Here is a 21778-nt window from a genome sequence, read left to right as displayed (position 1 = left end):
ACACAGAGATGACGACCATTTTGAATTTCAACTATCCGTAAATGTTAGGCAATTTTTTTTCTCTAGTTTCAAACTTTGCACAGCGACCACTGATTTCTGTTCTTGATTTTGCAAATGAATGATTGAAAGATTCATTGAGGAAAGTTCTGCAAAAGTCAGTCTTTCAGTCAATATTACTGAGTAAAATGCAAATTATACATTATTATGTAAATTGGTCTTTCATCTGTTTTTGCAAGCTGAGGAGAACACCGACAATTAGTCATTTGCATATCACCCTGTGATATGAAATGAAGTCAGGTACTAGTACTTTTAATTTTGGTTTATGGTAGCCATGGTAACAGCTTTACCATAGTAATTGTGACAATATGGACATCGTAAATGCATGCATTTCATTGCACTTACACAGACTGTTGTTGTTTGTTTGGTGAAAGTCCAGCATATGTAAATGAATTTCAAAACAGCAAGGAAGAACTTCCCTAAAATTCATTTAACCCGTTCAGGCCGGACTAACTTAAGCTAGGGTCTAAAGGCCTGAAAGTGTTAAACAATAAACATGTAGTATGCTTGCCTGACTGTAGTGCATCTACACATGGCCACAAAATTGCACAGAGCAGTTCAAAGTTGATGTAGAGCCAGTCCACCAGGTCAAGACAAGATTTTGCTACGTCCCCTTTGTAGAGAAAATGGATCCATGTATATGGAAATGGCGTGAATGGCCTGCATTAACCTTTAACCTGCCAAGTTGTTCTATCACCATCAGAGAAAGTTGGTTCAACCCTTTCACCACCATGGTTTGGCCCAAACCCATTGTTATCAATGATGATTGTGGACCTGCTTACAGGGAATAGGGGTGAACAGGTTAAACTACTGATACATTACATGTCCTAAAAGTTGCATTTGTGTAAAAAGTTTTATATTTGAAAGCACATGAATACGTCAATGCTGTACACGTGATTTTCACTGACTAAATCTGGTACTGCTGATACATACAATCCTTAGTACGTAAAATATATAAGGATTTGACTCATACAGCTTTTCACTGGCTCGGCAGATGACAGGGCTCGAAATTCCCGGTAGCCCCGCGTCCACAGACTACCAACTTTGCCCCCAGGCTACCAAGGTGACGTGAGTGGTAGCCCGACCGGGCTACCAAGTTTTGAATGAAACTATGACAGCCTTTCACCTAACATGTAGCTACATTTTACGTTCATGTTATTGTCCATGCACGTGATAGTCACAAGAAGCTGCCAGTCAAGGTGCACTGGATTGTAAAATCATCCGAATGTGTTGACTGTCATTTCTGGAATTTGTATAGTTTTTTTGTGTAACAAACATTGTAACATTTTTTCAAACGTACCGATATATTGCGACTGATTATTTTGAGCTTTATTCATTTTACACACGTACGCACTGACTTGCTGGTCAACTCAAGAACGATTCAGTTCAACTTGAAACCATGAGCCTTCTGAATTATTTCCGAAAAAATCAAAATGATACCAGTGGCAGTACTCATTCGAAATTTGATGCACAAGATGAGGAAAACAAACAAGCTATAGTGCCGTCGACATCACAGGATGATGAGCCATCGCCGTCAAAGAAGGTAAAAACTGGACGTGAGCGAACCTTTCAAACTTCATGGCTTCAAGGCAGGGAATCGTGGCTTCGATATGACAAAAGTAAACGAGCTATGTTTTGTAAAATATGTCCATCTGGAACGTCGGCCTTTACCGGAACTGGATGCATTAATTTTCGGATCGATTCATTGAGAAAACACGAGTCGAGTAAGCCCCACAGAGCATCAGTGGACAGAAAAATAATCGAAAGTAGCGCCGTCCCACGTCCCATTGTTACATCGGTAATGAATATGGACAAACTGCAGTACGAACGATTGACTGTGCTCTTCAATACTGCATACTATATAGCGAAAAATGAAAAGCCATTCAGTGATTTCGCCGGTTTGTTGGCATTACAAGAACAGAACCGTGTCAAAGTTGGCAATTCATATAGAAATGACAAGCAAGCAGCTTATTTCATCTCTTTCATGGCCGAAGCACTTCGCGAGGATTTAGTGAAGGAAATAACCGAAAGTAAGCTTTACTCTGTGCTCAACGATTCATCTACGGACAGATCGACTGTCGAGGAGGAGATAGTGTACGTACGCATACTTCGCGATGGTCGCCCAGTCACCAAGTTTCTAAGCTTGCAGCCGATGCCACGGGGTAATGCGGAGTCAATAATCAATGCCATAGACAGAGCTTTTTGTGCTGAACTGACCATCGAACCTAATCAATGGAAACAAAACCTAGTCGGAATGGCATCAGATGGCGCTTCTGTAATGATCGGAGCACGAGGAGGCGTAACAACACGAGTTCGTCAAGACGTTCAACATTTAGTAAATGTCCATTGTACAGCTCACCGATTGGAGTTGTGTTTGAAATCGGCTTTAAAGGAGTTTGCCATGTATCGAAACATAGAAGATTTTCTAATCAACATTTTCAAATTTTATACGAACTCCCTCGCAATTATGCAGCACTCCGGGAGTCAGGAAATGCTACGGGAGTAACTGTGTTAAAACCGGGCAACGTTCTCGGTACGCGGTGGATTGAACACCATAAGCGCGCCCTGAAGCCCTAGATCGTGATTGGTTGCCGATGACGATGCATATGCAGGATATCGTGACGCAGGAAGCGATCACACCAATGACTCTAAAAGTAAAGCTCGAGGATTTTTGCAGAAATTGACGCAGTTTAAATTCATGGAACGTGTATTTGTCTTATTAGACATATACCGAGTTTTGAGCCGCCTTTCATTACTGTTCCAGAGAAATGATACTTCGATCGAATCAGTTAAATATGGACTTTCTCAGGCAGTCGACAACTTGCAGTTACTTGCCCGCGAACCGGGTCAGAGTGAGCGTCATTTTCATGAAAGTACTGTCGATGGCATTTTCCGAGGTGATATTCAATTAACTGATGATCATGGTCGTAATGCCGACGAGACCTCGAAAGCGGATTTGATCAATGCTTGCATTAGACAGATAAATGATAGGTTTAGATCGTTTGACGACGACCCCATACTTTCTGCCATGCGAGTTTTTGACCCATCAAATTGGCCATGCGATGATTTACAAAATTACGGGCGAGAACAGATCACCATCCTCACGCGTCATTTCCTGGTCTTGCTACAGCGACAAGAGCATTTTGACGAACACGATGTCCTGCTTGAGTGGACCGGGTTGAAATCGGTGGTCAGGGATATCACGGCTGAAAATCCCCAACTTCGGTATCTTGACGTATGGCAGAGAATTCTCCGCCAAAATCTGCATGAGTATCGCAGTATTTTATGGCTTGTGAAAATCACCCTGTTGATACCGATCCATACGTCAGAATGCGAGCGAGGCTTTTCGTTGATGGGTCGCATAAAATCTGATTGGAGGGCCGCTCTAAATACGGAAACCATGAGTCATCTGATGAGGGTCGTCCTCGATGGGCCTCGTATGGGCGAGTTTGACGCAAGGCGGCCGATTGAAATGTGGTATGAAGGAGGACAATACACACGTCGTCCTAACATAGAGCCATACGGGCCTAGAAATGTGAATGAAGACTCCGGTCATGACGATCATTAGTACTGTTTTAGTCCCCGAACTGAAATTCTTTCAGCAGTCGCGTATCGGACATCGACATGCACGGTATATCACGAGTGTGTAAACACATTGAAAGGTCATGACCCTGCCTCCGTCTCGTCTCCACGACAGCACAGCCATCGGCAGAAATGGGGCAGGGAACCGGACTACATGCAGCTACCTTTGACTCGTTGAGCTTTATTGTTGTATTGAACCAGATGTTCTAAAACTTTCAAACTCTGCATTCATCAAACTTTGTTACTTCTGCAATTTCTGATATGACAATGGATAAACTGGGCCAAATTCATATTGTGTAAAATCTTTCTGGAGTAATTTTTTCTACCTCCCATAGTGTAACACATGCTATCTGAATGACAGACTTTGTTCTAACAATCTTCGTTTTGCAATAAACAAAAACATGTAAAAGAGTGAAGAGTCAATACTCATTACATAAATAATATTTATTGGTAATATTTTATTCAAGCACTGATATGTCCACACTAAAACATGTTATAATTAGCAATGTACACATTTGGGCTACCAGTCTTTCCCCTGGGGCTACCAAATTTTGATACTAGTAGCCCATGCGGGCTACCAAGAAAAAAAACGAATTTCGAGCCCTGGATGAAGACATTATACCGTCTGGCAGGATTAGGGGTTAAGCATGACATTGTTTCCCTGAAAACAGGTCGAAAGAGTTGATGATTGATAAGCTAATCAATATTGCCATCTTTTAATTGGAAAATTCAAAACTTACAGAGTTGGCAGTCTATGGCTTACGCGGTCATGTCTTTTTAAAAGTCAAACAGAAAAAATGCTGAAGCAAAATTAACTTTTTCATTTATTTCCTAATCCACTACGGGATGGTTATCCCACGAAAAAATTATCAAAAATAACAAGACAGAGAAACAACCAACAGTATGGTCAAACATGAGAAAAAAACTGTATGAATTATTTGTCTAGACAAGAAAACAAACACGACAAATTCTGATTCACAATAGATGTACTGTTGAAATGAAGAAAATTTATAATATAAAATTTCTTATTGTTGGTTTCTTGGTTGTTGTAATCCCTATCTCACACATAAAATACTACTCATCTGAATTTCAGACACCGAAATTTTGTGGTTTGATTTTCATATTACAAAACGAAAATTTGTCAATCTCTTTAATTTGTACTGAATATCTAACAATTATCTTAGCCACAAATGTATGCTGAAATATCAATTATAATCATTTACTCATGTAAACATGGAAAACATTCAAGTGCCTATATTGTCATTATATCTGATCATATTAAAACCATTTTCACCAAATTAATATTTCTCGTGACCCACTTATTTTTAATTGAAATTGGAAACAAATATTTCTAATAATGGTTTCATGTAGCGCTACTAGCACCACCCATTAATGGTCAACATTAACCTACAAGCAGCATTTGATGTTATCACTGTTGACTTGTGGAAACTAAAAAAAACAGGCCTCCGGGAAAGACTTCTGTCAGGGAAAAAAAAACGATATCTCCACACTGTGTATTGATACACAGTTGATCGTCTCTGGAGGCTGGCTCGATGGGGAGAACGAAGCGCCCTACGAAAAAAACACAACGGTACGATAACCGAGGTATGTGAGGATCACTCACCTACTGACAAGTCAACATTCTACATACTGCGAGGTCATCCACTGTCCCTCCTGACAAGAGATGATTTAGTCAGCTGGCAATAAAACCACGTCGTTGATGATCCTCACAGCCAAACAAAACAGCTATGACAGCCAAACAGCGCCCTCTATTGACTGTTTCACACAGTTGCCATGGCAATAACAGTGGGATCAGTTTTTCAATTGTCATGCGTCAGCTTATTTCAGTAGTCTTGCAAAAGAAATAAGTATATCTGCAATAAAACTTCCTTGAGAATAGATAGATCTTCAGGAATTATTGCAATCATTAAAGACAAAATATAGCAAAAGGTTTCCTACATGACGATGCTCATTGTACCCGTGTAGGTGGGTTTTAGTTTCCAAATAAAAAGCCGCCACATGCTTTGAAGGGACAGCTGTTCATGAACTTCAAGGTGAAGTTTAAAGCATCATTTTAAACAGAAAGTTCCAGTGTGAAATGTGAATCAATCAAGGCACAACACCTCATTGCTATGGCAACAGCTCGAGACCAACTTGTCCCATTGAAACGGGAAGCAAACTGAACTCTCAGGAAGAGGAATTCACAGACAGGGTGATTGAACACATCATTTATCAAGGATATTCCACTCACAATTTGTAAAACAATCAAAATATCGTTCCTCCACCTAAATCGCTTTAGTATCTCAGTAGAGAGAATTTGGGAATCTAGGGCTGTATCCTCATTAAGAATATTATTTTTTCTAATCTCATTTCGGTTTCTGACTCTTTCTGTAGCAGTCTACTGAGTAAATGTTTTGTACAACAGCCCAGTGTGTACAGTAATCAATGTGGATGCAAAGTTCCCACCTCTCCCCAACTCCACTAATTATCTAACCCTTTCACCGACATGGTTTGGCCCAAACCCATTGTTATCAATGGTGATTGTGGACCTGTTTACAGGGCATTGGGGTGGACAGGTTAATTTAGGGTACAAGCCAAGGCAAGTATTACAGTAATATAAAGGTATGAAGCACAAATTGCTTGCTATACTTTATATAGCAATTTGTAACATATGGTATGACCCTGTCACCACAAGGTCTTGGCTTAACCCTATTGTTTTCTATGATGGCATTGGACCTCTGCACTGGCAAGCAGGGGTGACAGGATTACAGGTCAACCATTCCCATAGTCGAAACCATTTTGTCATCTACTATCTCTATTACTTGCTAATATACATCTACATTCAAACATTTCTTTTTCAGCGGTAGTATGAACCAGTGAAATGAGATAGATTTTTGATCACATAATATTATGATATGAACAAGTTACATTGCTAAAATGTCCTGGGGAGTTTTGAGTCTAAATTCCAACAAAAATTCACACAGAAACACAGATGGTGATGTTTCTATGGTATGTTATCTTCAAAAAACATTCTGTTACCAAAACTAATGTTGCAGAGGACATTGCCTAAAAATTCACCCATCCATTATTTCTCTGTTTTTTCGAGAACCACAGTTTGACAAATAAGCATCAATGATTGTGTCACTTTAATTTGCTCAGTATGGACATTATAATGCACATCTGGGTACGATTTGCAACAATTTTACCGAACAATTTTACATTTTGTTTGACAGCATTCAAATAAATGTTGTTTAAATGTTGACATTTTTACGCATAGATTTGGTGTTGATATTTCATTCAATTGTACCCAATACCGTGGTAAAATTGGAAATGTGATGTCTAAATCTCTGAATGGCATATACCCTTGACCTGTTTGACCCAATTCCCTGTCAACAGGCACATAATCACCATTGATAACGATGGATTTGATCCAAACTATGATGGTGGTGAGTAGTTTACCCTTTTTCAACCATACTTTGGACTTCCAGTAAATCTAAATTATTTTAAACAGGATGGTCAGAATGCAGACAGGGCGATCCATCGCTTAGGGGTTACTCCTTTTAACCTCTCCTGTTAAGAGGGTAGAGGTGTAGCAGGGGGGTAGAGGGAGTAATAGGGGAATGCAATAAGTGCCCTCAAATAACAGATATTCCAGTCCCGATACTACGACCTTCACACTGGGAGAATGAGGTGAAGGTGAACTGCACCTTTCAAATTTACAGAATGCACTTAGCTCAAGAACAGCATTAGGGCCTTATTACAGACACGCACGTAAAATCATTAAACAGAAAGCGACAATGTGGTAGCTTTTATTGGGGACTGAATTTCAAAGGACTTTAGGATTAAATTCCAAAACACGGTGAGTTTTTGAAGCCGCATATCCATCGCCAAGAAATGCGATACCAGTTGCCTCAGGTGGCGTTCTAAATTTATCTTGAAGAAACTTGTTGTCTTTATACCGGTACAACACGTCTTGCTTACATCACTCTGTTACTATGGCACCTCACATGTAATAGCATAAAAATCCACTTGAGTTCATCCTGTTCTTCACTCTACCTATAGAGGGCACCATACATCTGAGACACCCAATCCATAGTACCACAGCTTTTCCACAGAAAAGGAGTAGAGTTATTATCTTTTACGTTTTCACTGAATGGTATAATTAGTCCCCCGGATGAAGTCTGTGGGGACAAATGGATAGGGATTTTTCCATCCATGAGTCCCCTCCATCCATCCATTTGTCTGCAACCATTATTTAGTCATATCCTAAATTTAGGAATATCTTGAAGTAGCCTTGTGACAGCCTTAAACCAATGCATGTTATGTATATACACAGAAAATATTTCCTGATTGAGTTGTACTTCAAAATAGCCTGGCACACTGTTACATGGCAGTGTCCATACACAGTGTCCCAGAAACCTATTTACATAACAATAGTTAATTTGCATTGTCTTTTGTTGTGAAAATGTACCCTTTTTATATGGTAATTAGCATATGAATAGATTGCTTGAAAGACAGAGGGGTAGCCCAACGCAGGTAGAAAGATTCAGTGGTGTACCTGTATGGGTGTCTACCACTGCCAACTCAGATGATGACTGACAGCGCAGTAATAGGCTACCACGGTGAATTCAGAGAAATGAAGTACCGCCCACAATTGACCTAAGACACACAAAATGAAGTTTTAGCCCAATTTAAGCAGTATCAAACTCGGTTACATGATAACAAGGAGTGGCATCATTCACTGTGGGAGCAATGTCGGCAGTCTTCTTAACCCAATATGCTGTCAATCAACTAAATCATACAATGTGATTGGATTCAACAAGATTTTGTTGATGAACAGATATTCACAACTGTGCTTTCAGCCGTTGTTTGGGTTGGACTTTGCAGAGTCCCCATACACGATGGAATCTTTCAGTCTGAGGGGTGGCCCATCCGTCGAATCCCCTCATGGAAAACCCCGTAAAAACTGCTATGGATATTCCCGACTCCTTTCAAAATGTGGCCAAGAAACTGGAATTGGGAAAATACAATTTTTCTTCCTGCTCCTTGTCCAAAGTTGGAGGAAACAAAAACTTAAAAAGACAGGATGTTCATAAACACGTGTTTGTAATCTTAGTAGCCTGTGGAGACACATGTTTCACAGTAACAACTGTAACATCCACTAGTTGTCATGACGATGAAATTCTGAAATCATCAATCATCGAGCGGTCTACGTGCGGTTCATGCTTGCCTGGAAAGATTTCATATCGAAGGTACAAGCAAGTATGAAATCTGAGAAGGCATTTCCTGAACAACCAAGAGAAAGAGTCGGAAAATGTACGCCTTTGAAAGCTGTCTACGGGAGCAGGAAATCTCGTATACCTATGCGAACAATTTTGCTTTCAAGTTGTCAGAAGTTGAAATCTTTTTTAACGATGAAAACTGACGATTTTCTTAAATTCCAGATGAATAGGAAAAATGTGAACGTAGAGAAAAGGTAGGCATTTGTTGAAGATTTTATTAGCTTCACATAATTGAAATTGAAAAAATACCTTATGATGGACAATCCGTAGACCTACACGAAAGTAAATGCACTAATAACCTTCAGCTTGCAATGAGTTTGAAGGCTGGTATGCATGACCTTGACAGTGAACTCAAATTTTTCTTGTAATGATACAACATTGATTCAGTTTCCTGAGATCAAACTAGTAAAACAGACTGACCAGAGCTGGGGCGGTGGTATTTGATAACAAATGGGGTCTGTAATCTCCTGAGCTGTCATTCGTAGTTTGGTTTTGCTTTGTATATAAAATCACAGGTTGAATAAAGATTCTGTTGAGTGACGGATGGATGATTTGCATATATGAATATTCATCACACATTATGAGGCATCATCAATCAATTTGCATAAATGAAAATTCATCACACATTATGAGGCATCATCAATCGATTTGCATCTGTAAACAATCTTCTTGGATACATAAATGTACATAATTATGCAGTGCTTTACACATGATTAACTTAAACTTTTTTTTCTCAGCCAAAACAATTCAGAGATGCAGACAAAGATAGCATTTTCATGAATTCATTGATGAGAGCATGAAAATAATACCCTTCACATCTTCCTCATTCCATTACGCATTTATGGAAATTTCACAGACCTGTTTCCGTGAAATACCAGTAATTGATGAAATTTTATAGGCAGTTTTTCCCGGGAAGTACGACAAAGAAAAAATCTTCCCGTCAATAATATTGCAATCACAATATTGTAGAGGGTTGAAGTTTTCATTTCACAAAAGGAAGACATCAGGAGAAATCCCTTGGCTTCATTATTCATCAATATTTTACGAAAATTCATCATCACAATCTGAGTTGTAATCACTATGTGCTCTCCACAGCAGAAGCACATTGTTCGCCCTCAATGTCATTTCTGACTGGAGACATTCATGCAAAATTGAGGTTGACATGAACTGAAAAGTACGCATAAAATAAATAGGACTTCTTGTGTTCGTCGAGAGGTATTTTTCCTTCGCTGACTAAGCATCATCAAGTTCGCAATCATCTGACCTACATCAGGTTGTCTTGGCAACTGCATTCAATATTTCTCATCACGTTATACAATTTTGATTGAATTTGACTGCAGTATGTGCAAATCATTTTCTCCCTTTTTTTTTTTTTTTTTTGTCTCGCATTAGCTGGCAGCTTCCTCAAAATCATCAGCTGGGAGTGAGTTTCCGCAAAATAGTATTGATTTTACCAACACGCTGACAGACAATCAATTAAACAGAGAATTTAAATTGCGGTGTTATCGATTTTTGTTTGCTTTTCTTCACCGTCTCTAAAAATACTCTTCATAAAAAAGCCCTCGCTACAAATTACATCAGAGCACTGGGTATTGCTTATCTTTTCCCCAGATTATGTCTCACTTATTACAAGGGAATTGATAGCAGTGTTTAAAATTCTGCTGTATGTCACGAGGACTGTCTATATTTTGTTTGAACGATACCTTCCCCATGGATCACCCTGTTGACATAATATATGTACGTTGTCTTTTGACAATGTATTCCTTATGTTTAACCCTTTGTGTACCTAAGTCATTTTTTGTCGCCTTTTTTAAAATATAACCACAACAATTTTTTCAGGGCCAAATATTTTTTTCAGATTTTTCCGAAAAATTTGATCAAAAGTTATACCCTATAAAAAGTGCTGCCGATTTAGTTCAAAATTACCAAAAGAATCACCGAAAAAAATCATAAAAAGTGGTAAAATGTTATACAAGAATTTTGGTAGGAAAAATTACAGCACTCAAACGATTACTGTTGACACCTTGATAAAGCAAGGAAAGTTTTCAAAGGCAACAGAAAAAAGTAACCTTTGATTAAAAAGGTCAAAGAGACAGGACGTATTTTTAGGGAACTGAGGGAACAACCTCGTATTCGTCAACAGAAAAAATGAAAAAAAAGAACATCTTTGCCATTATATTTTTCCCCTCTATCCACAACAGCTACAATAATAAGATTACATTTGATGAAAACTTGAATCAGGGAATATTTGTCAATATATATATCATGAAAATTCCCGAGTCATCTCACAAGACAACCGATTACCCCCCCCCCCCCCCACCCCCCCCTCTGCTGTCAGTCGCCTAGATTTTGAAACGTACTGCTGAGAACAAAGTAGAGTAGGGCGCCATCAAATGCACTGGTTATATTTACATTTTCCGCGTTCCTTTGGTGAAGAACCACCAGGTCAATTTTGAGAAATTTTTTTTTGTTAACAGTGACAATGTGCTTCTAGCAGACTGACTCTGACAAAGTGTCTTTGAAGAAATGAACTTGTACTTTTAGTCCTATTGGTATCAAATTAGTACATCAATAGTGATAAAATTCTTTGCTAACTGCGACAATGTACCTTTGTAACCTGACATGGGTTGATGTGATATAGTTGTACCCGGAAGATGGGTACCACTACTGAAGCACAGCAAGTGCTCTCCCATTTGCTGCCCTAAAATAGTACATTTAAAATTATGCAATAATGTACCTTTCTGGGACCGTAATGGATGAAAAGAAACTATGTACAACATACATGTACTGTATGAGGCAAAGTTGAGTCCATTATGTAGAAGAAAGTTTCCCCAAGTCCATTACGGGCTGGAAGGGTGTTCATTGTTGTTTTGGCAATGCCAGTGTATTTGTAGATGTAGAAAATATCCGGGCCCTCAATACTGGATAACTAGATGCATTATCAGGAATAATCTGGGGAATGACATCACAAGATTCACTGGTATCAACAAAGCCGTAATATAACATCGGATAAATGAAGGGTTTTTGTGCAACTTGGAAAATCACCCAATATTTTCTGCTGATATGCAGCATGCTAATAGGGTTATCTCTGATTGGTCCATTGTCACTATTCACAGCGACTTAGGGAGTCCAGTTGTATTGTTTTAATTATATTGGTAAGCTTCAGCTACCCAGCTGGATGACAGCTTCTTAGATGCTGCACATTAGCTCAATATTTTGATACGTGGGGAGGTACAATGCAAGTGTAAATTCATGTGTTAAATGCAAATGTACACTTCATTTTACTTCTGACAGTGAAAGTCAATGATGATTATCATATGAGACTGGCACAAAAAAACATTCTCTGAAAATCCCTAACCCTAACACTTCAACAGATGATGGAAGAAGCAAAGAATGGTTTTCAAAACTTTCAAACTGTTTTACTAAGATGATCAATAGGGAAGAAGAATGAGAATAATTCTATTTTACTGATGGCATGAAGCAAATTTTTTCCAATGATTCACTGATGAAGATAATTTGTTCTTTTGCATATAGAGCAAAGATATGCTGAATTGAATGTTTTCAGTGAATATGGTAAAAATTTCCTCAAAGATTTGTTCCAAGTGACTTTGGTGTATCTCCTGTCATTATTGTGCAGTTTATTAGCCGTGTTAACATATCTATTTGTAAAATATCGGTCAAATGTACATAATTATTGTGATTCATTCTTTAGGATCCATACTATGAAACTTTCCTTGCAACGACAAAATCACAGAAGTTTAAAAATAAGGTAGAGTACAAGCTTTCTCAATCAGAACGTATCACAAAATTCTTGACACAAAAGGGGCCATGTACCAAAAGATACCGCTGTAAGGTATCTGTAAATATCAGTTACTGATGACTGTGTCAATACTGACAGCTCGACTGATATGTTATATTCGGGGATTTTGTAAAATAATAAATTTTGTATATATTGCATTTGCATTGGCAGGCTAATATTTTGTATAGTATTATATTTCAACAAAATTCACAGAGTAGAATAAGGACAAGTGTTTGTCGAATGGAAGTATTACCAAAAGTTTCAGGTATTGTCGCTGTGATGCACAGTGGGTGATGAAATTACTGTGACACAAATTAATTTAAAACACTACAATGACATATGGATGTCTGATTTGTACTTGTAAGCTGACATTGTACGTTCTCTATCAAGAAGCAACCAGAATCGTGCAATTGAAAAAATTGATTCAAAGCGACGACAAGCTCCATCTATACTGAGAAAGGTTTGCCATGGAAGAGGTCGGAAAGAATTACAGAGAAACCTACACACACGTCTGACAAAGTGCTCGGCTACGACAGTCTAAATGTTACCTTTCATTCATGCTATTTCCAATCAAAGCCGATATCAGAACACCGAAAGTCATATATCATGCCAGTAAAAATATAGAGCTGTAAATTATGTACGATGGGGTCAACCACAGAATTTAATCATCAAATCTCCAATTTTTAACAATGTTTGAACAATACGTGGGAAGTAAGCACTCGTTTTCATGTGTCAAGGTCAACATGCAAATGAACAGCCAAGAGTTATTTCTCTACTTATCCCAAGGGTTATGACGGGATTATTTTGTGCAGTGGTCTTGAAATATTAAACAGCGAGGCTAGATGCTTTCATTACCCTGCGTGTTTGTTTTAATGGAGAAGGGCCGATATGCAGTGTCTGGTTGCCATGGAAACTTGCTATCAGATTTTTCTGAAGAGTGCACAGAGGGATGAGTGGCTTGGGTACCATCTAGTGGAATCGTGGGTTGGGGGTCACTCTGAACTGTGTACTGTATCTGTGGCTATATGCGACTTCACGAGTGTTGGACTGCTATATATGTGTTTGTGTACGTGTACTCGTACATGAGTGCATTTACAATTAAAATCTAAAACTTACTTTGCGATGAAAGGTAAAGTAAGCACATTGGTCAACAACGTTCATTACTCATTGCGTTTGACAGTCCTGCAGAACAGTACGACAAATATTCAATTTAGATGTTGAAAGTAAGAGTGCGCTGAAATTTCACACGAAAAAAATTCCGAAAATAACGAAACCTAACGGTGTTCAGAAATTTTGCAGGAAAATAAAATTTATCAAGCTGAAATTGAAATCTACTCTTTCTAAAAGATAATACCAATGCGTTACTTCACTGCATCCTCTAAAACAGCCAACTTTGAGAGAATTTTGATAGATACATTTGCTTTGTATTTCGCTGAGATTTTTTCTCTGGCTTGCCACAAATGATGCAATTTCAACAAAGAAAGAGTAAACTTATTGTATTATTGTGAACTTGTATGTGTATACATCAAAGAAAACATTGCAAGAACACACTTTAAATACGAAACGGTGACTGCGCAACTTGACATACTCAAATTCATATGATGAATTACATTTAGTTATATTCAAGAAATTATTCGACATGCTCCATTTCCAACAAAACAGCTTGTTGTTGTAATATTTGATTTTCATTAATTGTGTTTTACTAAGAAAACAGACAGGCCTGACTTCATCCTGATGGCTTTTATTTACCCAATGACCTTCAACCTTTGACCTGCATCTTCTGTTGTTATTTTCTCAATATTGATGTAAAATATATGCTTCACATTACAGTCACAAATATTTCAATATTAAACAAAGGTCAAAATTTTTTAATGTTACACAACTTAACTGTTTTTAAGTTATAGGTACTAATGATAAAAAAGCTTCAATTTTTTTCCTTTTTTTCTTTTATTCTTCTGTGTGCAATTTCTGATTTTTGTTTTTCCTTTCTTGTACTCTCTGCAAAATTTGAAAGTCCCCGATGAAATTTTTCATCACGAGAGCAAACAGCAGCGGTGAAAAGCTGAAAGTGAAAAGAAGTTATTCACACTACAATCAGTGAGTAAACATTTTAAGACACACAGCTGTGAGAAATCCCCGGCAAACTCCACAATTGTTGCCTACAATAATACATACATGTAGACAGCACTCTGGGGCCATGACAAGGCCTTCCTACAAGTAGCCAAGTAACGACATACAGAGGCACCGGCCACGAATACACCATCTTAATGTCCCTGCCTTCACAACTACATTTCGTTCCTGGATTTCAAATTCAGACTACCGAAAATCATTAATCTTCCCCTTTTTATTGACAAAAGATTTACGTTTTTTTTAAATTTTTTCAAGACAATTCTACCACAGCTAAAATTGAAAGTGATTTACAAATGATGATTTGGTTGTTCTATATAAATTAAAGATTTCAAAATTATTCTGATCTCACTAGAATTCACTGAAGATATTTTTTACTCAATTTCTGCTGTCTCTTCTCATTGTTTGTTTTTTATAATCACAAAATGTAAATATGTAAAATAAACAAAAAGTATTACACAGAATTATAATATCTACAAGAGATATATAAGGATGTAATACGGAACACAGATTTTTCTTAGTTATGGTAAATCTAGTTCACTTTGTAAGTTAGAAAATTATGAGACAAAACACTCATTTCTACATGTATCTTATTTTTACCAGACTCTATTTTGGATTTTCCGGAATCCACTATGTTCTAGTTGATGACATGATTTCGTGGGTGTGTGGAGTATTTCATTCATGGAAACTGTAATCAGGGAAACGTGTGTACATGTACATGTACTTCCATATTGATCTGCTATGATGCACGGCCACCGACATCAACTCGTACGTTAATTTTCTTTTGTCGTTCCATTTGCGCAGAACGGGAAATTCAGAAATATCAAAATTGAATATCGTAGACGATGTGGCAAAAAATTTCATGATTTGAAGATATTGGCCGTGTAAAATGACCTGGACACCAACAAGAGCGGACGTTAATGATCAAAAATTATTGATAATGTTGTCATCACCCTTCATATCAATTCAAGAAGATTTAAGAATTTTTTCAAGAGTGTAGCGGTCATATCTTTAAGTCACATGAGTTGCCATGGCAACAGGCGTATATCTTTAAAGCAGCAATCCCAACGTACCCTGCACTTGTAATTCTTATTTCTTGCTATTTACTTTCATTACACACCCTGCATCAAACGCCACAGTCTCCAGCTACGAGTCTGCGATTATGAGCACGCTCCAAAAGGTTACGGGGGTCAAACATGGTTTCCTTGGCTGTCACCAAGGAAACAGGACAGGAAAAAGGGCAGTGACAACGGAAAGAATGGAAAACCTGAAAATGTCTTCTACAGGTGTATGATGACATATTGTAGTGAGTTTAGACAAGCGTAAAAGCTTTTCCGTTTCAATTATAAAAATATTGTACTATTCAAGATCATATCATTTTTCCTCACGATGTTCTTCTTATCATTCTTATCTTGAAAAATTGAGAAAAAAATTTCCTTTTCAATTTCTAATATTCATAAATATTTCGTGACAAAAATTAATAGGCCGATAAAATTTGATTTGACAAGATTTATTAGCACAGCCTGGAGTCAACAGATGATACCTATTCGCATCACCTGTCTTCAAGCAGTGAATCAGTTCAATGTAATTGGAAAGACAATTATATATTAAACTGGTAATGGCCAAACACAAAGCTCCCTCCCACCAAGTGAAAGACCACCATCAAATATTTCTTTGGATGGCTACTGTCTGCTGGGCTATGAAAAACAATATGAACTGAGCTGTTCAGGTCAGGGCATTTTCTGGGTCAAGTGAAGACACCCGAATCAAATGTAGTCTTGAATGACAAATCAAATTCACTGGTGAAGGTCATATCAACCGCACGCTGAGCTCTGACACACACCATCTTGACACTGCATGATGTGAGGGTACAAATACCAGTAGCTCACACATCGTCTACTGTACTGAGAGAGAGAGAGAGAGAGACGTCCCTGTGCTCACCGCTGGTATTTCGCAAGTCGCATTCTCGCCTGCGACATCTGGGTCACTTGGGAGACAGAAAAACAAACCTTACAACTCATTTGCAAATTGACGACTCGGTCAGCTGGGAACGAGAGCAGAATGAGATGTATGAATTCATAGATGTGGAGGCAATACACTGAACAAATCAATGGCCAGATGACAACGCATATCATACTCTATGTACACACACACAATGCCTAAGTATTGTGTGTTCTTTAAGAAACATAATCAGTAGCATAGACAGAGAGGGAATCTCAGACACTGCATGATGGATATTAGAACCTGGGTTTGGTTCTTGAGCACAAAGTGGCTTTCACAAATAGCAAAGCCACTTCTAAATCCATTCTCACGATTGTGATATTGACACTGTCTCAAAATCTGATGTTGTTTCAATGCATGTGCAATCTGGGGATGGGGGATCATTACTACATTTATCGTATTACGATTGGGGTATATCTTTTCACAGATAAATAAATTATAAATCAAATTTACATGTGAAGGTTACTCCAGACAGTGTGCCTGCCGAGACATTTTGAAACAAAACTGACAAGAGCTTGTTCTCTTTGAAAGCATAAAAAATTCTACACTGACACTACCTCATATACTGGTACAGAGCTGACCCACAAAAAATTCAAGAAATTCTAACAATTGACCAAAAGGAATATTCAAAAATGCACGTGGAGGGCATACTAATTTTCAGACTCCGGTAAAAACTTCTTCTTTCTTCTATATGACTAAGTTAATAGGCAATGAGAACCCTTATCAGTAGCTTACGGACCTAATACAGCACTGCACAATCCAGCAAAAATATTTTCCTCAACAGCACTGAAAATGACAATGTACATTTTTTACACATAAACATCACTACTCGTCTATTAAAGGGACAACATCGCCAACTTTTGACATTATTTCGGTTACGTTTCATTTCAAGTGAGCAACTGTTCATGTCGTTCCGCTCACTGAAAACATGCTACATTGTCAATCGTCAGATCTCCACTCCCTCCCTGCTCGTAGACATAACAACAAATGCTTCAATGACATAAATTTATGATGCATACAAGAAATTATGTCATTGGCATGTTTACATGTTATGTGTATGTAGGTGTGAGTTCAGCTCTGATGATTGACAGTGCAAGATGTTTCAGTAGGCAGAACAACGTTACCATGTGACTTCTCACATGAAACAAAAACAACCGCAATAACTTAAAAAGATGATGACTTTGTCCCTTTTTGAATGCTAGCCTTGTTTGTAGGAACAACTACGACGCGCCTACATTAGCAAATACTATGTTTATATCCTGTGACATCCCCATATGTACATTTCATTACTTTGGTTGTTACAAGTGCATTGTGGGTATTCTAGCTGGAGGTGTCGAGTACTGAACTCGCACTGTATCTCTCTCTTTCTCTGTTAAGAGTGATAGCTATGTAATATTCAAGCAACAATCAGGAGATTACTGTAAATCTATGATTTTAAATCAAACACTTTGGCGTGATTTTCAGGAAACAGTTTGAAAGTCCAAGTTTGACGCATCGCTTCCCGAACTTTTTGCTTTCAAAAGGTAACTTTTAAAATCCAGTTGAAACTTTTCCTGAATGTCATGATAAGTATTGAAGTACAGAAAATTTGTTTGTTGTTGTGAGATAAGAGTCACTCCATCAATTAACCCTTTCACCACAATGGTTTGACCCAGACCTATTGTTATCAATGGTGGGCAAGGACCTGTTTACTGGGCATTGGGGATGAACAGGTTGAATTCAAATATCTTTGATTATTCAAAATATCTGTAACTATAAAGCTAATTTTCATTGCGCCTTTCAAACCACTGTGGTTCTGAAGACTGTTAGAATGACCTAACCGTGTAAATACAATTACATAATTAGCCAGCTGACTGGAAATCCCTGAATGGTACGCCTAAATGATGAAGCGATCATGGAATGTGAAGGTAACACAAAACCGTGCATCTCTGCAAATCACAAACCCATCCACGTTATTAAGAAGTATGATATCGCATCGTCGTACTCACAGTTACAGTATCTGGGCACAACACCTCAGCTGTGGCATGGAGACGTTCATGACACTCGCTGAAATTCATGTAAACATGACAGAGATTATTGTATGTGGATACACCTATGTTTCCATTATTGGATGGACAGATCATAACCCATCACTGTCGATCTCATGTGTACATATATACAAAGTGTAACACTGTTGTCTGTACAGGTGACGAGCTGCAAATGGTCAAGAAATATTAAATCCGTTATCGCTATTTATTAATAATAGCATGTACTGGTATGTAATATATTAATTGTTAAATGTTGGCATAACATTAACATTATCAAGGATGAAATACATGCCTCCTCTTTCATAGAAATCTTTGTCATGGTTTTGTGCACGACTTTTGAAAGCTCAAATTCCGGCAAAGATGAAATCATGCAACACTCACTGAATTCAAATAATACGATTTTCATAGCAGATCGTTTACAAACAATCTAATTTCGTTACATCTTATGGTGTGTATACCATTTACTGAACATAGACATAAAGGTTTGGACAGAGAATACGATGTACCCACTGTACGGTACATGAATAATTCTATGAAACCTTTACCACTGTGAGCTGTGTGTTAGAAAAACACATGAAGGACTGCAACTTCAGAATTTTACAAATGCGCGCCAAGTGTGACCTCTTCATCCGAATGTATTGTACAAACATATGACTTCATCAGTTTTACTGAGAAAAATACTTCAAAAACTCATCAAAAATTAAAGGTGCTTGTATTATTTTGACAATTGACCACCCCCCACCTCCTCTTGTACAATCGTAAGAAGCCATATCAAGAATAAGAGCCAGCCACACATGTACTTTACGGGCGTTAATTCTAAAAATACTACGTAAAGTACATGTCGTGACTGAAGTAGCACACTGTACAATTTCTTGGCACCAAGAACACATAATAGAACTAGATTCTCTCTAACGCCGTGTGCAAACGTGGAAAGGGCAAGAAAATCAAAACATACATAATTACCGTCGCCGCTACAAATTTATGGTTTGCCAAGACAACCTGGGGAGTACAATTAATGTGCATTTTGTGTCAGGGTACAGTCAAACCGCCGTATAATATAATAATATTTGTAATTCAATTACATTGGGAATGAGTCTATTGTCTTCATACTCAATCACAGAGAAGGTCATCATGTTCAAAAAATAGGGTGATTTTCATTTTGGAACTAAAGCAGCTGGAAATTTTGAAGAATTTTACATCTTTTTTGTTTTATTTGTAAAAACATTTTTTTTTCCTTTTGTACTCCTGAAATCATGTTGGAATGCCTTGTTTTTAACTTGTCAACACAGCATTATATATGTGTGTGTACGTGTGTGTGTGTGATAACCAAAAATCATTGTTGAAAACTGAATTTTCGTGTTGACTAAAATTACATGTAATTTGTCACAAATTACACCACAGTGAAGACATATGACCATTGCTAAGTTGATGATTATGAAAAATAGTAACATCAAGGCCAAATCTCTGTGAAGGGGTCAAATTTCAACGGTAAAAAGTATTCTCACTCAGTCTCTTTCCTTACCCAAAACTATCAATAATGTAGAAAATAGATCTAGATCTTGATAGCCAATGGCTGCCATTATTTTGACACAGGTTTTTACCGTCAAGCCAACGCTGGCATTTCCCAGGTCAAAGGTCAGGTGCTGTCAAGATGTGATTTCACTGGTTGAATTCCATGGGCCAAAGGTACAACATCAGTTAACATGACACAGAAGGACATGACCTGGGTCAAAGGTTATCTTTGACCAAGGTCAACATTACATAGAGATACTGGATGAAAATCATGTGTATCCTTTCATGATTAGACCATTATAGTTGACCAAGTTCAAACATATGTAGTCCTCTATCTGACTCGAAGACTCCGTAAATTGCTGTTTTCAAAATTTGACATTCACCAGAAAATCTGGTTATCACAATGTTGATAACACTTATAGTAATACAAAGTAAACCAGAAAACTAATATTCTCAGTGATATAGTGAGAGTCCCTAAGTTTACCACACATGTCCCTGTTTGCAAAATTTGAGAACCAGGGATTGACTACTGGGCCTTTAAAAAAACCATGAAAAAGTAATATACAGGACAGGTGAATTAATTGATTGGGAAGTCCTTAACTGACACCTTTGTGTACAGATCATTAAATTAAAGGGGAAATGTTTTGTCTTCCTTGATTTGTTTTTGCATAATTTTACTCACTTTGACACTTTATGCCTCGGCACACATAATATACAGATTTAATCTGGAATAAAGTTTTCAGGTAATACCTTTTGAAATCCCAATTTTCGATGAGAAGGATATGTAAGACTGATATTCTGCATTCTGAACATATAGGAGAAATTGTAAATAAAAAAGAATTGGCATATCTTCAGCATCCGTGTTCTTTACAAAAATTTTCAATTTTTGGTCCATGGAGGTGCTTGTACCTAAATGATTGGATCAACTTGAACCCCAAGTCAGTAATCCCTTTAATATCATACACACAGTTACACTTTACAGGCCAAGAACAAAGTTCTTTTAAAAACTATTCAATGGTAATTTTATAACGTACAGCAATATGCAGCACAATGTGAAACCTTTCCAAACCAAGAGAATTAGGCAGGACAGTGGTTGAATGTTGTCAATAACTCTCCAGGGCTGGTTTCTAAAATTAGCAAGGTTATGTAATCCAGACTGGCAGAGAAGCTATTTATAATGTGGTACCAAGTCAGGCCCAGAGACCTTCCCCTATTTATTTGAAGGCATACCGAAACTGCAGATATCAGATACCGAAAGCGGATTTTTCTTTATAGCCATTCTAGATTTCCCAGTCACACATAGCACTGAGATTGTTCTCTGTACCAATTAAATACACCATCTACATCTTTCCATGTCTTGACGTTAATTAATGGCGAAGAAATTGAAAATA

General features: G+C 37.7%; 2 protein-coding genes across 15 annotated transcripts in view; one reads left to right on the top strand and one right to left on the bottom strand.

Moving 5' to 3' along the window:
• The window catches only part of LOC139116856 (cAMP-regulated phosphoprotein 21-like), a 111870-nt gene that overhangs the window by 82216 nt on the left and 7876 nt on the right, over positions 1–21778 (bottom strand). The window contains exon 1 of one of the 14 annotated variants that reach the window (XM_070679571.1): positions 5264–5383. The exons of 11 other annotated variants lie outside the window; for them this stretch is intronic. The gene's annotated coding sequence lies outside the window, so the exon portion shown is untranslated. Of the gene's footprint in view, positions 1–5263; positions 5384–21778 lie in introns of those variants that run through there. 2 more of the 14 variants (XM_070679585.1, XM_070679580.1) reach the window with 2 other exon arrangements.
• On the top strand, positions 1457–3625 carry LOC139117584 (zinc finger protein 862-like). The gene is made up of 2 exons (XM_070680827.1): positions 1457–2332; positions 3188–3625. The coding sequence occupies exons 1-2, from the start codon at positions 1457–1459 to the stop codon at positions 3623–3625; spliced, it is 1314 nt and encodes a 437-aa protein (XP_070536928.1).

Source organism: Ptychodera flava, chromosome 18 (assembly GCF_041260155.1).
Source record: "Ptychodera flava strain L36383 chromosome 18, AS_Pfla_20210202, whole genome shotgun sequence".
Lineage (NCBI taxonomy): Eukaryota > Metazoa > Hemichordata > Enteropneusta > Ptychoderidae > Ptychodera > Ptychodera flava.
The sequence above is the reverse complement of the archived record's forward strand: the minus strand, read 5'-3'. Positions and strand labels throughout refer to the sequence as shown.